The 15,294-nt window shown below is 46.2% G+C and overlaps 1 protein-coding gene across 1 annotated transcript; it reads left to right on the forward strand.

Annotated features, from left to right (window-relative positions):
- The first annotated feature begins 534 nt into the window (after positions 1-534).
- Positions 535-13,821, forward strand: LOC121450760 (vacuolar protein sorting-associated protein 72 homolog). The gene is made up of 6 exons (XM_041656039.1): positions 535-712; positions 9,391-9,543; positions 9,851-9,965; positions 11,314-11,490; positions 12,253-12,397; positions 13,242-13,821. The coding sequence occupies exons 1-6, from the start codon at positions 596-598 to the stop codon at positions 13,627-13,629; spliced, it is 1,095 nt and encodes a 364-aa protein (XP_041511973.1). The 5' UTR covers positions 535-595; the 3' UTR covers positions 13,630-13,821.
- Positions 13,822-15,294: the final 1,473 nt, after the last annotated feature.

Raw genomic sequence — 15,294 nt, forward strand, 5'->3', positions numbered from 1 at the left:
AGCAGAATTAAAATCTGATGGGGAGCCGGGCAGTGGTGGCGCACGCCTTTAATCCCAGCACTCGGGAGGCAGAGGCAGGCGGATCTCTGTGAGTTCGAGGCCAGCCTGGTCTACAAGAGCTAGTTCCAGGACAGGAACCAAAAAGCTACGGAGAAACCCTGTCTCGAAAAAATAAAAAAATTAGAAAAAAATCTGTTGGGGTAAAGGAGCTTGCCCCGGAGCCTTTAATTCCAGCACTCAGAAGGCAGAGGTAGGAGACTCTGTATGAGGTGGAGGCCAGCCTGCTCTGCATAGGCAGTTCCAGGCCAGTCGGGGCTATCCAATGAGACCCTATCTGAAACAAACAAAAAAGTGGGTGGCGAGGAGGGGAACTCCTGATACGGTCCCTAGGCTCTGCCTAAGAGTGGCTAGGACAACTTGGAGGAGAAGGCTTATAGGCTGGCTTTGGAACCGCTCGACACTCGTCTGCTTTTGCCTGTAATGCCGGCCTTCCACCATTGGCTGCCGCCCGCAGGAACTAGTGTGGAGCGCCGATCTCCGCGCACCGGCGCTGGGCTAGGGGCTGCTGGATGGCAGCGCTGTCTCCGTGGGCAGCATGAGTTTGGCGGGGGGCCGGGCCCCTCGGAAGACCGCTGGAAACCGGCTTTCCGGGCTCCTGGAAGCCGAGGAGGAAGATGAGTTTTACCAGACGACTTACGGGGGTTTCACAGAGGCAAGAACTGGGCCCAGGAAGAGGGAGGGAGGAAGCGGAGGCTCGAAGGGAAAAACCCTGGACAAAGAGGAAGGGGGCGGGGAGTAGTGAGGTGTTCTGAGAGCTAATGCTCCTGCCTGCACTGCGGAGTCGGAAGGAACACCGTGTGTGTCTCTCTGTCTTTGTGTCTGTGTGTCGGCTTTGCAGTTTCCTTGTCCTTCTGTCGGGTTATTTACAAGAAGAAACCACTTCAGAAACAGAAGCTTAGCATACTCCGTTTGCAGCTTTCAAATCCCTGTGCGGTTTTCTTAGATGACCCTTTTATTGGCTGTTCTAAGAGAATCCCTATTTATTTTCCATCATAGAAACAAGATTTCGGGGGGGCTGGAGAGATGGCTCAGTGGTTAAGAGCATCGCCTGCTCTTCCAAAGGTCCTGAGTTCAATTCCCAGCAACCACATGGTGGCTCACAACCATCTGTAATGAGGTCTGGTGCCCTCTTCTGGCCTGGAGTCATACACACAAACAGAATATTGTATACATAATAAATAAATTTATTTTGTTTATTTGGAGCTAGTTCCAGGACAGGCTCCAAAGCCACAGAGAAACCCTGTCTCGAAAAACCAAAAAAAAAAAACTGTCCTGGAGTTGGGAACTATAGTTTGTGGCTTAGTGATAGACCACTTGCCTAGTAAGCCCTAAATCCTGTATTACCAACTCTATCCTGCAGGGGAACTGTCTGGATTTTCAGTCAACTAAAATACTTTTTTTTTTTTTTTTTTTGAGACAGTTTCTTTGTGTAGCTGTGTAGCCCTGGCTGTCCTGGAACTCACTTTGTAGACCGGGCTGCCCTCAAACTCAGAGCGATCCGCCTGCTTCTGCCTCCCAAGTGCTGAGATTAAAGGCATGTTTCAGAACTACTTGACTCAACTAAGATACTTTATGATAAAGACTTAAAATCAGGGAAACGTGAGATGTTATGTATGGTAACAGGTGAGAGGTTTGCGTTTTGTGTTTTAAATTGCATTATATTTTGTGTGCATGCTCCGAGGGCAGAGGGCAGCTTGCGGGAGTTCGATGTCTCCATCCATCCTAAGAGCCCCAGGTATCAAACCCAGGTGGTCAGGGTTGGACAGCAGACTGCTTTACCCACTAGCCATTTGAAGGCCCCAGAGTAGGTAAGGATAAGCACTCACAGGGAAATTTAAACAGAGGACATTATAAAAAGCAGACCTTGGTTGGATGAAGAGTGGGGGAGAAGAAGATGAAACAGAGTGTGTGGAGGCCCTGGAGTCCTGGCCTGAGACCAAGGCGTCTGCTTTTGTTCTCTGCGAGAACAAAGATTCGTATGGCTAGAGGGTGTAGACCTCAGCTGGATTTGTTTTGGGTTTTTTGTTTTGTTTCTTAGAAACAAGGTTTTTCTCTTTGTAACAGTCCTGGCTGTCCTGGAACTCACTTTCTACATTGCCCTGACTGTCTTGGAGCTCACTATGTAGACCACTCTGGCCTCACAGACATCCCCCCTTCCATGCCCAGCTTAGGTGCCCCCTCCCAGGAGTACCACCTTCCATGTAGCCCTGGAACTCGCTTTGTACACTAGACTGTCCTGGAACTCAGAAATTCCCCTGCCTTTCCCTCTGACTGCTGGGGTTCAAGGCATGCGCCACTGTGCCTGGCCTTATGTCGTTTGTTTAAAATGGGGTTACTTAGCCAACCTCAAAGTTGAGGCAGCCTCTTGCCTCAGACTCCTGAGTCCTGGAATTGCAGGCACTTGTCACTGCACTCGGTGTCCCCCTGCCGTCTCCTGTCAGATTCTGTGGGACAGGGAGGCAGCATTAAGCAGGCTGACTTCTCATCTAGAGGTCTGAGATGAGGCATCAAAGTTCCATCATTAAAAATAAAACGGAAAAAAGATTACTCTAGGGCTGGTAATCTCAGGGAGATGGACAGCTGGGTCGCCTCCAGTTCCAGGCCACCTGGGCTGTTTCCAGTTCCATCCTGACTCGTGTGTGTGTGTGTGTGTGTGTGTGTGTGTGTGTGTGTAACTAATGAGATAAGCCTAAAGAGGGCAGAGGCAGAAAAGAAACATGGACAAAGGCTAGCTGAGGATGTCACTGTAGTTCAGGGCTAATTTGCTTAGCGTGCCTGACCTGGGTTCCATTTCCCATCACTGTGGGAAGAAGGTGGGTATGGGACAGTGTTGTAGGGTAGAAGGGAGATTTTTGGAAGAAGAGTAGACAAGACCTTATGACTAACTAGGAGCTTCTATGTGCACAGCTTTAGTAAACTAGTTTAAAATAGATCTCTCTTCATCCTTCCTCCAAGATTCATTTTCCTGTTCCTGTCATTTTATGAGATGTTATTTAATAGGTGCACTTTATGCTTCCAAGAAGGATTTAAGAAAGGTTACAGTAGGAAATTAGGAGCGATAAAAATAGAAAATGAGTGGAACAAAATATGCTGTATTAATGTATGAAATTTTCAGACTAAGTAAAAATATTAATTTTCTTCAAAAATCAGAAGTAATTGTGCCAAGAATCTATGCTAAGGTGGAAATGGCATTTGATAGCTGTGAGCTTCCTAGCAGCCAGACTGAATTTGTCCTTTTGTAAGACTGAAGTATACAGTGTATTAAGAAAGGCAAACTTACTTAGTGTTAAATTCTTGGAAGAATTTCTCATTATTTCCTTCCATGAGGTTCAACTAAAGTAATGGATTTGGTGGATGGAGAGCATTCTGAAAGGAGCCCAGTGCTGCGACACTAAATCCACAGTGTAGTAGAGACATCAGATTGGGCCCACTCAGGATTTGATCTACCACTCTGTGATGTGGCTTAGAGCAGGGCTGAGGGAGTTAATGTCTTCTGAGTCTTTCACACAGTGGCTCAGAAGAATAGTGCTCATTTGTGCTGGACTGAACTCTGGCAGGCTTGGGATTTCAACCGTTTGTTATTTGCTTGCTTTGGCAACATGTGTACCACAGTTAATCCGCTAGTTGAATCACTGATTGAAGAGCGAGCACTGCTTGAGGTGCCCAGTACAGCTGACTTCCCCTCATCAAGTGATGTCCCCCCTTTCCAGTGTAGCTGCCATTTAAATCTTGACCAGTACTACCTCAGGTTGCACTTGAGGTTCTGTACCCTAGCCCTTCTAACACCCACAACTTTCTCAAACATCCCATGTGCGTACCCCACATCCTCAGTGGCTTCCGTCGTCCATAGTAGTATTCAAATGGCTTTCTGTCCCAACACAGATGAAGAACACATTTCTCTCAGTAACTACCTCAGCAGTGATGATCAGCAATGGGTCAGATGGGGGGGGGGTGTGAGAGCCACCGGCCAACAGATTGAGTTATAAGTTTATTACTTTGACATTTAAATTTTCCCAAGGGGCTGGAGTTGAGATAAGAGCAGTTGCTCCTTTTGCAGAGGACCTGGATTTGGTTTCCAACACCTTCATGATGGTTCATGGCCATCATAACTTTTTTGTGTTCTTTGGTATTTTGAAACAGGGTTTCTCTGTGTAGCTTTGACTGTCCTAGAACTCGATCTGTAGACCAGGCTGGCCTTAAGATCACAGAGATCCGCCTGCCTCTGCCTCCCAAATGCTGGTATTAAAGACGTGCACCACCACCACCTGGCTCATTCATAACTCTTACTTTTAAAGGATCTGATTCCCTGATTCCCCTTCTGGCCTCCTTGAGCACTAGGCACACACCTACACATGCACATACACACATGCCAGCAAAATGCATATCCACATACAATAAATACGTTTCTCCATTGGGAAAATGGTAGACTTCTTTTGAACCTAGAGAAGTCACTGTTGGAACTAGAGCAGTCAGCTAATGCGCTCCTCTTTTCCTTTCTGTCGTTTGTGGGGCGGGTCGTGTGCCACCCCTTCTGTCATTTGTGGGGAGGGTCGTGTGCCACCCCTTCTGTCGTTTGTGGGGAGGGTCGTGTGCCACCCCTAATCGTGAAAGCCGAAGGACGTGTCTTGGCATTGGTTTTGTCTACCAGGTGGCAAGCTTCTTTACCTGCTGAACCATCTCACTGGCTGTAATACAATTTCGTAGCAGGGGAAACTCTGTGCTTGTGTCTAAGTCCTTATTCCATAAATAGCTGTGCATGTGTCTGCCTTCCCACCTACCTGTGATTCATTCCTCCCCCTTGGCTGTTTTAAACACTACCTTGTATTAAATCAAGACTCATGTCCTTTTTGTCCTTCAGGGTAGTACAGGTTCAGCAAGCTTCAGTTAGCTCACATCTGGCTCACTACCATGAGACTGTCTTTAGAAAAACAGAGCCAGGGCCTGGAGAGATGGCTCAGTGCTGAAGAGAATGTCCTGATGCTCTTTCTGCGCTCAGTGCCCAGCGTGCTGTCTTCTGAACTCTGTAGGGCCTTCACTCACCCAGCACACCCACACATAAATAAAATCCTGAAGAAAGAGAAGAAAACTTTCACAGCCTCTGGCTTTTTGTAAAGGAGTCTAAAGTTTAGACTCTTGGACTACCAGGCTGTTCTGATTTGCAACTTTTTTTTTTAACTTAAGCATCTTTAATGGAAGTTGTATATGAGACACTACTCCTGCTTCTTCTCAATCGTTTCTTCTTGTGTTTGTCCTTCTCCTTTCCTGCTGCTGAGACTTGTCTTCCCTTCCAGGATCTTTTGTGGTCTTTGTTCAGCTTTAGCCTGGTGCTAACCATTTTGCTGGGGTGGATGCCCACGTGGACAGTTGTGCTATTAGCCTTTTCTCACTGCACTCAGTGTAGACGATGTATTTCTCACTGCACTCTCTCAGTGTAGACGACGTATTTCTCACTGCACTCAGTGTAGACGACGTATTTCTCACTGCACTCAGTGTAGATGACGTATTTCTCACTGCACTCAGTGTAGATGACGTATTTCTCACTGCACTCTCTCAGTGTAGACGACGTATTTCTCACTGCACTCACTCAGTGTAGATGACGTATTTCTCACTGCACTCAGTGTAGATGACGTATTTCTCACTGCACTCACTCAGTGTAGATGACGTATTTCTCACTGCACTTGCTCAGTGTAGATGACGTATTTCTCACTGCACTCAGTGTAGACGATGTATTTCTCACTGCACTCAGTGTAGACGACGTATTTCTCACTGCACTCAGTGTAGACGACGTATTTCTCACTGCACTCAGTGTAGACGACGTATTTCTCACTGCACTCAGTGTAGACGACGTATTTCTCACTGCACTCAGTGTAGATGACGTATTTCTCACTGCACTCAGTGTAGATGACGTATTTCTCACTGCACTCAGTGTAGATGACGTATTTCTCACTGCACTCTCTCAGTGTAGACGACGTATTTCTCACTGCACTCTCTCAGTGTAGACGACGTATTTCTCACTGCACTCAGTGTAGATGACGTATTTCTCACTGCACTCACTCAGTGTAGACGACGTATTTCTCACTGCACTCACTCAGTGTAGACGACGTATTTCTCACTGCACTCAGTGTAGACGATGTATTTCTCACTGCACTCAGTGTAGACGACGTATTTCTCACTGCACTCAGTGTAGACGACGTATTTCTCACTGCACTCACTCAGTGTAGATGACGTATTTCTCACTGCACTCAGTGTAGACGACGTATTTCTCACTGCACTCACTCAGTGTAGATGACGTATTTCTCACTGCACTTGCTCAGTGTAGATGACGTATTTCTCACTGCACTCAGTGTAGACGATGTATTTCTCACTGCACTCAGTGTAGACGACGTATTTCTCACTGCACTCAGTGTAGACGACGTATTTCTCACTGCACTCAGTGTAGATGACGTATTTCTCACTGCACTCAGTGTAGACGACGTATTTCTCACTGCACTCAGTGTAGACGACGTATTTCTCACTGCACTCACTCAGTGTAGATGACGTATTTCTCACTGCACTCACTCAGTGTAGACGACGTATTTCTCACTGCACTCAGTGTAGACGACGTATTTCTCACTGCACTCAGTGTAGATGACGTATTTCTCACTGCACTCAGTGTAGACGACATATTTCTCACTGCACTCACTCAGTGTAGATGACGTATTTCTCACTGCACTTGCTCAATGTAGATGACGTATTTCTCACTGCACTCAGTGTAGACGACGTATTTCTCACTGCACTCAGTGTAGACGACGTATTTCTCACTGCACTCAGTGTAGATGACGTATTTCTCACTGCACTCACTCAGTGTAGATGACGTATTTCTCACTGCACTCACTCAGTGTAGATGACGTATTTCTCACTGCACTCAGTGTAGACGACGTATTTCTCACTGCACTCAGTGTAGACGACGTATTTCTCACTGCACTCAGTGTAGACGACGTATTTCTCACTGCACTCAGTGTAGATGACGTATTTCTCACTGTACACTTGGACCACTATGCCAACCTGCTGGCCTTTGTAGTGTCCCCGGACAACCTGAACTTCATGCTCCTTTTGAATGGGCAGAGATTGAACATTGTGCTTCTGTCTCAGCTCTTATAAAGAGGGGAAGACAAAGCTGGTGTGTGGTAGCACACGCTTTAATCCCAGCACTTGGGAGGCAGGTGGATCTCTGTGAGTTCGAGGCCAACCTGGTCTATAGAGTGAGCTCCAGGACAGCCAAAGCTACACACAGAAACCTTGTCTTGAAAAACCAAAAAGAAGAGGGGAAGACATGGTCCTTCTCCGAATGTGAGGTGCACTGAAAAGCCATTTGAGGCTCTTGCTTCAGTCAGAAGCCTCAAAAGGATTGAATTTCATTTTGGCGGCTGCAATCAGCGATAGCCACAGAAGGTTACTGTTGTTTTACGTCAGGGATTCTCTAAGTAGGTCTGGCTGTCCTAGAACTCACTATGTAGAACAGGCTGGTTTCACAGAGATCCACCTGCCTCTGCCTCCTGAGTGCTGGGATTAAAGGCCTGTGCCACTAATGCCCAGTTTGCAGTTTTTTTGTTTTTTATTTAAAATACCAGTAGGGATTGAACCCAGGGTCTATCACATGCTAAGAAAGCACTCTACTGTTGAGCTGTAGTTCCAGGCAGAAGCGTAGCCCAGACTGTCCCCAAACTCACGATCCTTCCTGGTATCTGTCACCACATTTGACTGTTTTTGTTCTTATTTATGTAGGGGGTCTTAGTTTTATTTCATGTATTATTTTTTTATTATTTTTGTTTATTTATTTTTGGGTTTTTTTTGTTTTTTTTTTTTTTTTTGGTTTTTCGAGACAGGGTTTCTCTGTGGTTTTGGAGCCTGTCCTGGAACTAGCTCTTGTAGACCAGGCTGGTCTCGAACTCACAGAGATCCGCCTGCCTCTGCCTCCCGAGTGCTGGGATTAAAGGCGTGCGCCACCACCGCCCGGCTTTATTTTTGGTTTTTTGAGACAGAATTTTTCTATATAAAAACACTGCTTGTCCTGGAACTTTGTAGACCAGGCTGGCCTCAAACTCACAGAAATCCTCCTACCTCTGCCTCCTGAGTGTAGGATTAGAAGTGTATGCCCTTTTCTTTTTATTTATTTATTAAAAGTGTATGCCTTTTAATTTTTATTTTCTGTATGTGGTGGATGTTTTGCTTATATGATTATTTTTACACCAAATGTATATACTGCTCGTGGATGTTAGAAGAGGTAGGGTTCCCTGGAATTGGAGTTATAGATGGTTGTCAACTGCTTTGTGGGTACCTAGACCTGAACTTGGGTCTTCCAAAAGTGCAGTTAGTGCTGTCTTTCTAGCCCCAGTTTCTGTGTTTTTGAGACAAGGTTTCATGTTCCTCAGGCTGGCCTCAAACTAGCAACATTGCCAAAGATGGCTTTGAAGTTGTTTTTTGTTATTGTTGTTTTTAATTTTTTATTTTTATGTGCATTGGTGTTGTGCCTGTATGAGGGTATCAGAGCCCCTGGAACTAGGGCTACAGAGAGTTGTAGCTGCCATGTGGGTGCTGGGAATTGAACTTGGGTCCTCTGGTAGAGCAGTAGTGCCCTTAACCGCTGAGCCATCTCTCCAGCCCACAGTGACTTTGAACTTGTAATCCTTCTGCGTCCACCTACTTAGCCTGGGATTGCAATTGTGCAACCCTACGCCCAGACAATGCAGTGTTGGGGATTGAATGCAAGGCTCATTCATGCTAGACAAGCATTCTACTAACCGAACTTTGTCCTCAGCCCCTATTTAGCTGTTTGGGGACTAGCATCTCTTCTAACCCAGGCTTGACCTGAGCCACTAACTAGCCAAGGAATTTTATATCTATATTTCCTTGTGTTAGAACACATTTATTTATGTTTTGTTTCAAGTCTCACTCTGTAGCTTATGCTGCCCAAACCTCACCGTGTAACCAGGTTCCCTTCAAACCCACAGCAGTCTTCTTGCCTAGGCTTTAGTCATGAACCACCATGACTCATGGCTCAGCTTCAACTTCTTTTCACAACTGTGTCCTGTCCTTCAGTAGATGAGGCCAAAGCACATCCTTTAGATCCCCAGCGATTAATAAGGTATTATAGTTGATATAGGCCAGTTGTCTGTAACACCAGAAGGCAGTGGTACCCACTAGGAACCATCATCTAGAAAGGCTTTGTCGTGGGGGCAAAAAGCTAAGTAGGAAAGACTCTAAGAGTCCCTGTCAGGGGAGTGAGTTAGTCCACTTCCTCCCCAAGAACGTGTACAGTGCCCGCCAGTTCTCATCTCCCCTTATCCTCAGGAATCTGGAGATGATGAGTATCAGGGGGACCAGTCTGATACGGAGGATGAGGTAGACTCCGACTTTGACATTGATGAAGGAGATGAACCATCCAGTGACGGAGAAGCAGAAGAACCCAGAAGGAAGCGCAGGGTTGTCACCAAAGCCTATAAGGTACAAAGGAACCTTTGGTTTCCTTGGACACCAAGGAAACCTTTGTGTGTTTCGGGGGGTGTGGGATTGGGGCGAATTGGTTTTTTTGTTTGTTTGTTTGTTTGTTTGTTTTTTGCTGTGCAACCCTGTCTGGCCTCAGACTCAAGGATGTTTGCCTGCCTCTGCCTCTACGTGCTGGGATTAAAGTCATGCTCTTTGGACTACCTTAATTGTATTCTCTTACTGGGTGCTAGTTTTCTCTGATAAAGTCCTCACCTTTACCCTTATCTCTTATGTTTTCTTGTGTCTGATTCTAATTTGTCCCCAGGAGCCTCTAAAAAGCTTGAGGCCTCGAAAGGTCAGCACCCCAGCAAGTAGCTCTCAGAAGGCCAGAGAGGAGAAGGCACTGCTGCCCCTGGAGCTACAGGAAGACGGCTCTGACAGTGAGTTAAAATGTTCTGTGTTACGTTTACTAAGGTGATAACTACTGTGTGTAAGGAGGATCCTGTCGATGTGTATACGTGTGCCTACTTGAGCATATATGCACTTGTGTGCACAGATGCATGCAGAAGCAGAAGAGCTAGAGGTACCATTCTCTGGGGGAGGGTTGTTACGTGTGTGCCAGTGTCTGAGCTGCAGTGGCATGATTGCTCAGCAAGCACTTGAGCGACTGAGCCGGCTCTTCAGCTCAGGAAATTCTTACTCTTAGAAATAGACCTGAGCCTGATGGTGCAGGCCTGTAATCAGAACTCTCTTGCAGAGACTGCAGCAGGAGAATTGCAAGTTCAAGGCCATCCAACAGTTGAGTGAGAATGTCTCAAAATAAAAAATATGAGGGCTGACTGGGCGGTGGTGGCGCACGCCTTTAATCCCAGCACTCGGGAGGCAGAGGCAGGCGGATCTCCGTGAGTTCGAGGCCAGCCTGGTCTACAAGAGCTAGTTCCAGGACAGGAACCAAAAGCTACGGAGAAACCCTGTTTTGAAAATCAAAAAAAAAATATATATATATATATATGAGGGCTGAGAAGATGTCTCGATAGGTAAAGGTGTTCACTGTGAAGATGTCTTGATAGGTAAAGGTGTTCGCTGCAAAGCCTAATGACCTGAGTTCTGTCCCTAGGACCACATGGTGGAAAGAGAACCAAGCCCTAAAAATTCTCTGATTTCCATATGAGCTGCCCCCCCATAGATGAATGTAATAAAAAAGGTTAAGGTACTAATAAAATATAACTATGAAAAGGTGTGGAGATTTAACCAGTGATAACATACTTCCCAATACCACAAAAAATAAAAAGACTAAAATATTTTAAAAAATCTGTATACAACTTAATTCTTAAGTCATTAAAAAATAGTAATCTACAGAAGGAAACAGGGTGTGATGTTTACAATAGATGATGTGACTAAAGGCTGCAGACATTATTTTATTACGCTTGCTAACATTTTTATAAGCTTAAATTGTTTTTTTTTTTTTTAATTTTTACCTACATATTTTTTGTAAGCTTAAATTGTTGAGTTTGTTTGTTTTTTGGTTTTGTTCGTTTTGTTTAATTTTTAGCTGGGCATGATGGCACATGTCTTTAATCCCATTGCTCCAGATGCAGAGGCAGGACATCTCTGAATTCAAGGTCAGACTGGCCTACCTAGTTCCAGGACAGTCAGGGCTACATTGTTGGAAGCCTGTCTAACGAGAAAAAAAAAGAAAAGAAAAGAAAAGAAAGGAAAGGAAAAATAAAAAGAGAGAGAGACTACAGAAATGAATTGAAAGATTTCTTTCCATCTCACTTCCTGCAGGTCGGAAGTCTATGCGTCAGTCTACAGCCGAGCACACGCGGCAGACTTTCCTTCGGGTTCAGGAGAGGCAGGGACAGTCTCGGAGGCGGAAGGGTCCCCACTGTGATCGACCACTCACCCAGGAAGAGCTGCTCAGGGAGGCCAAGATCACAGAGGAGCTGAACTTACGATCGCTAGGTCAGTTGTGGTTTGAGGAAAGGAGGTGGAGACACTGAGGCCGCAGGAGAAAAGCTGACCCCTGCAGGACCAGAGGAACGGAGACTTGAGGCAGAATAATTAGAAGGTTCACATTTAATAGTCCCAACTATTAAAGGTGCACGCCTTTAATCCAGCACTTGGGAGGCAAAGACAGGCGATCTCTGTGAGTTCAAGGCCAGCAAGAACCACTTGAGGAGAGCATGTCTTCCTCACAGACAAACAAGGGGAACTGTCCTCAGGAATTATATCTTAGCTGAGAACTGGACACACTCTGTCTGGTCGTCATGTTGGGGTGAAGAGCAGGTTGCCGGGCTGTGGGGTTGGGAGGGATATGCTGAGAAATGAAGGGGTTCCTATCACAAGGCCTCTACCTACCTGAGATTCTTCCCGTACTGAGTGAGTAAGGACCCTGTGTGTATTTGAGAAAGGAAGGACTTGTGCCAGAGTGGCAGTGATTAGATTGATAAGTAAGATCATAGGACAGGGCCATGAGATCTGTGATGACTCAGTCGTAAAGGCACTTGCCAACATCCCCGTTGACCTGAGTTTAATCCTTGGAATCCACGTGATATACGCAGGGAACTGACTCCATAAAGTTCCCTCTGACCTCTGCATGTGTGCGCACATACATACATAAACACTCGTAAATACATAAATGTAACTTAAATAGACCATGAGCCAGAGCTAGAGTGTGGGAAAAGAAAAACTGATCATTTCCTCATTTCTCCTTTGCTCCTGAAGAGACCTATGAAAGGCTTGAGGCTGACAAAAAGAAGCAGGTTCACAAGAAGCGGAAGTGCCCTGGGCCAATCATCACCTACCATTCGATGACAGTGCCACTCGTTGGGGAGCCCGGTCCCAAGGAGGAGAATGTGGACGTGGAAGGGTGAGTGACTCCCGTGCCCCTGGCTTCTCCCCCATCCCACTCCTCACCACACATCTCAGATCTCATCCCTTCCTGTAGCTCTGGCTGGCCTGAACTCACTATGTAGCCCAGGCTAGCCCCAAACTCATGATCTATCTACCCGTGTCTTTCTCTTTACTACTTAGTACTGGGATCACAAATGTGAATCACCATGCCTAGTTTTTATTTGTTTGTTTCCTGAAACAGTGTTTCTGTGTGCAGCCCTGGCTGTCCTTGAACTCGCTCTGTAGACCAGAGCTGGCCTCAAACAGAGATCTGCCTGTGGAGTTAAAGGCATGCTCCCCGCCTAGCATTTTTATTTTACTTATTTAATGTTAAATGTGTATCAGTGTTTTGCTTGCGAGTATGAAGAAGGGGACAGATACCTTGTAACTAGAGTGGAAAATGGTGTGAGTTACACTTTGGGCTCCCATATCTTCGGGAGAGTAGCCAGTGCTCTTTTTAAAAAAAAAAAAAAATCAGTTATTATGTATACAGTGTTCTTCCTGCAGGCCAGAACTCAGATTGCTAGGAATTGAACTCAGGACCTCTGGAAGAGCAGTCAGTGCTCTTAACCTCTGAGCCATCTCTCCAGCCCAGCAGCCAGTGCTCTTAATTACTGAATCATCTTTCCAGCCCCATGTCCAGCTTTTTGTTGTTTTTGTTTGTTGTCTCTGCAGTGGCTTAAAACTCAGGGAATCATTTTCCCTCCACCTCTTGAATACTGATGTTACAGGCATGAACCACCACACCCAGCCTGACTTCTTCCTCTCTCTGCCTCTTATCTTCTCCTCAGCATTTTGTATTTTCTGTCTTTTGCCCTCAGACTTGATCCTGCTCCTGCAGCTTCTGCATTGACCCCACACACTGGGACTGGAGCCACCGGCGCTCCTGCTCACTGCTCACGCACCTTCATCACATTTAGTGATGATGCAACATTTGAAGAGTGGTTCCCCCAAGGGCGCCCCCCGAAGGTCCCTGTGCGGGAGGTCTGCCCAGTGACCCACCGTCCAGCTTTGTACCGCGACCCTGTAACAGACATACCCTATGCCACTGCTCGAGCCTTCAAGATCATTCGTGAGGCCTACAAGAAGTACATCACTGCCCATGGACTGCCACCCACTGCCTCGGCCCTCGGCCCCGGTCCCCCGGCCCCTGAGCCACTCCCTGGCTCTGGGCCCCGGGCCTTGCGGCAGAAAATTGTCATCAAGTAGACGCTTGCTCCTTAGAAATGTCTTTCTTCTGCTGACCTGGGCTCACAGGTCCGCCGTTCCCTTTGTCCTCGCTCATCTTTGCTCTGGGTTTGGTTTGGTTTGGTTTTGTTTTGTTTTAAATCATTTCCTTCCCTAGTTCATTCTGGTTTTGTTTTGTTGTTTTTTTCAATTCTAATAAAATGGTAAAATCCCTTTTGTGTGGTGTGTAGGGTTGGAGGCAAGATATGAATGTGTTAGAGTATAGGTATATTTGAGTTGTTTAGTTTTGTTTGTGATAGCGTTGAACACGTGGCCTTGTTCATACTGGACAAATGGTCCGCCACTGAGATACCCCCTCAGCCTTGTATGTTTTCTCCCTCTTTCCCTTCCTCTTCTTTTTTCTCTCTTTTTTAGGACAGGGGTCTCTACCTAGCCTAGGCTGGCCTCAGGATCTCCCTGCCTTTGCCTCCCAAGTGCTAGAATTTGTCTTGGCTGTCACACCTGTCCCTATATCTGTTTTATTGTTTTATAGCACTTTTTATGAACTTTCAAACCACCTTGTTTTTTTTTTTTTAAATCTCCACACAGGGCTTCTCTGTGTAGCCCTGGCTGTCCTGGAATTCGCTCTATAGACCAGGCTGTTCTTGAACTCACAGAGATCCACCTGCCTCTGCCTCCTGAGTGTTGGGATTAAAGGCCTGTGCCACCACCGCCCGGCCTTGTTTCTTTATTTTTAAAACATAAGTTCTTACTAAATTGTTCTGGGTAGTTTCAGACTCCTGGGCTCAGGCAGTCCTTCAGCCACAGCCTTCCAAGTGCTAGGCCTAGAGGCGAAATTGCGGTCCCTGCTCTGTCTTTTATTAGTACATATGTATTATACAAAGTAATTGGCTTCATAAAGATGCTTTTGTTTGATCCTGTCACATATTTTTATTATACTTACCCGGGTTGTTATCTAGGCAAATGTAAACTTGATCCTGTCCTTGGGGACCTGACAGAGGCAGTACTGACTCTACTTAGTTGTAAATGTTCCTTTAAGAGACAGGCTCTGCCCACTCCCGCTCTCTTTCTGCTGTCTCTCTCTCTCTCTTTCTCCCCCCCCACCCCCTTTCCCAGTAAACTTGCCTCTCATTTAAGCTCTGTTTGATGGCGTGTTTGTCCCCTGCTATATGATCCACGGTCCCATCTCGCACTGCATGTCATTACATGGGTTGTCCATATTTAATTCTAAAGTATTTGTTCTTTCAACTAAAGTTAGATACCAAATCAAAATCCTTACTTGAGAGAGTGTGTGTTTGTGGGTGGTGCGCACATGCAGATGCCACCAGTGTCTTCTGTAATTCTTTCTCTTCCTGAGTCTAGGCTATCAGAAGCCAGCAGCCTCCAGTGATCCTCTGTCTCTGCCGCCCACAGAAGCTGGGGTACAACATGTGTGAAATGACCAGCTTGTTATGTGGGTGCAGGAATGGCAGCTCCAGTCCTCACAATTACACAGCGAAGAACCACTTGAGCCATCTCTAGCTCCCACACCCCTTTAAAAAATGTTTTGTAGTCAGGCAGTAGTAGCGAATGCCTTTAATTCCAGCAATTGAAAGGCAGTGGCAAGTGACTCTGTGAGTTCGAGGCCAGCCTGGTCTACAGAATGAGTTCCAGGACAGCCAGGGCGACACAGAGAAACCCTGTCTC

This window comes from Microtus oregoni, unplaced genomic scaffold (genome assembly GCF_018167655.1).
Source record: "Microtus oregoni isolate MIOR12 unplaced genomic scaffold, Mior012 000007F_ref0000211, whole genome shotgun sequence".
In the NCBI taxonomy this organism is placed as follows: domain Eukaryota; kingdom Metazoa; phylum Chordata; class Mammalia; order Rodentia; family Cricetidae; genus Microtus; species Microtus oregoni.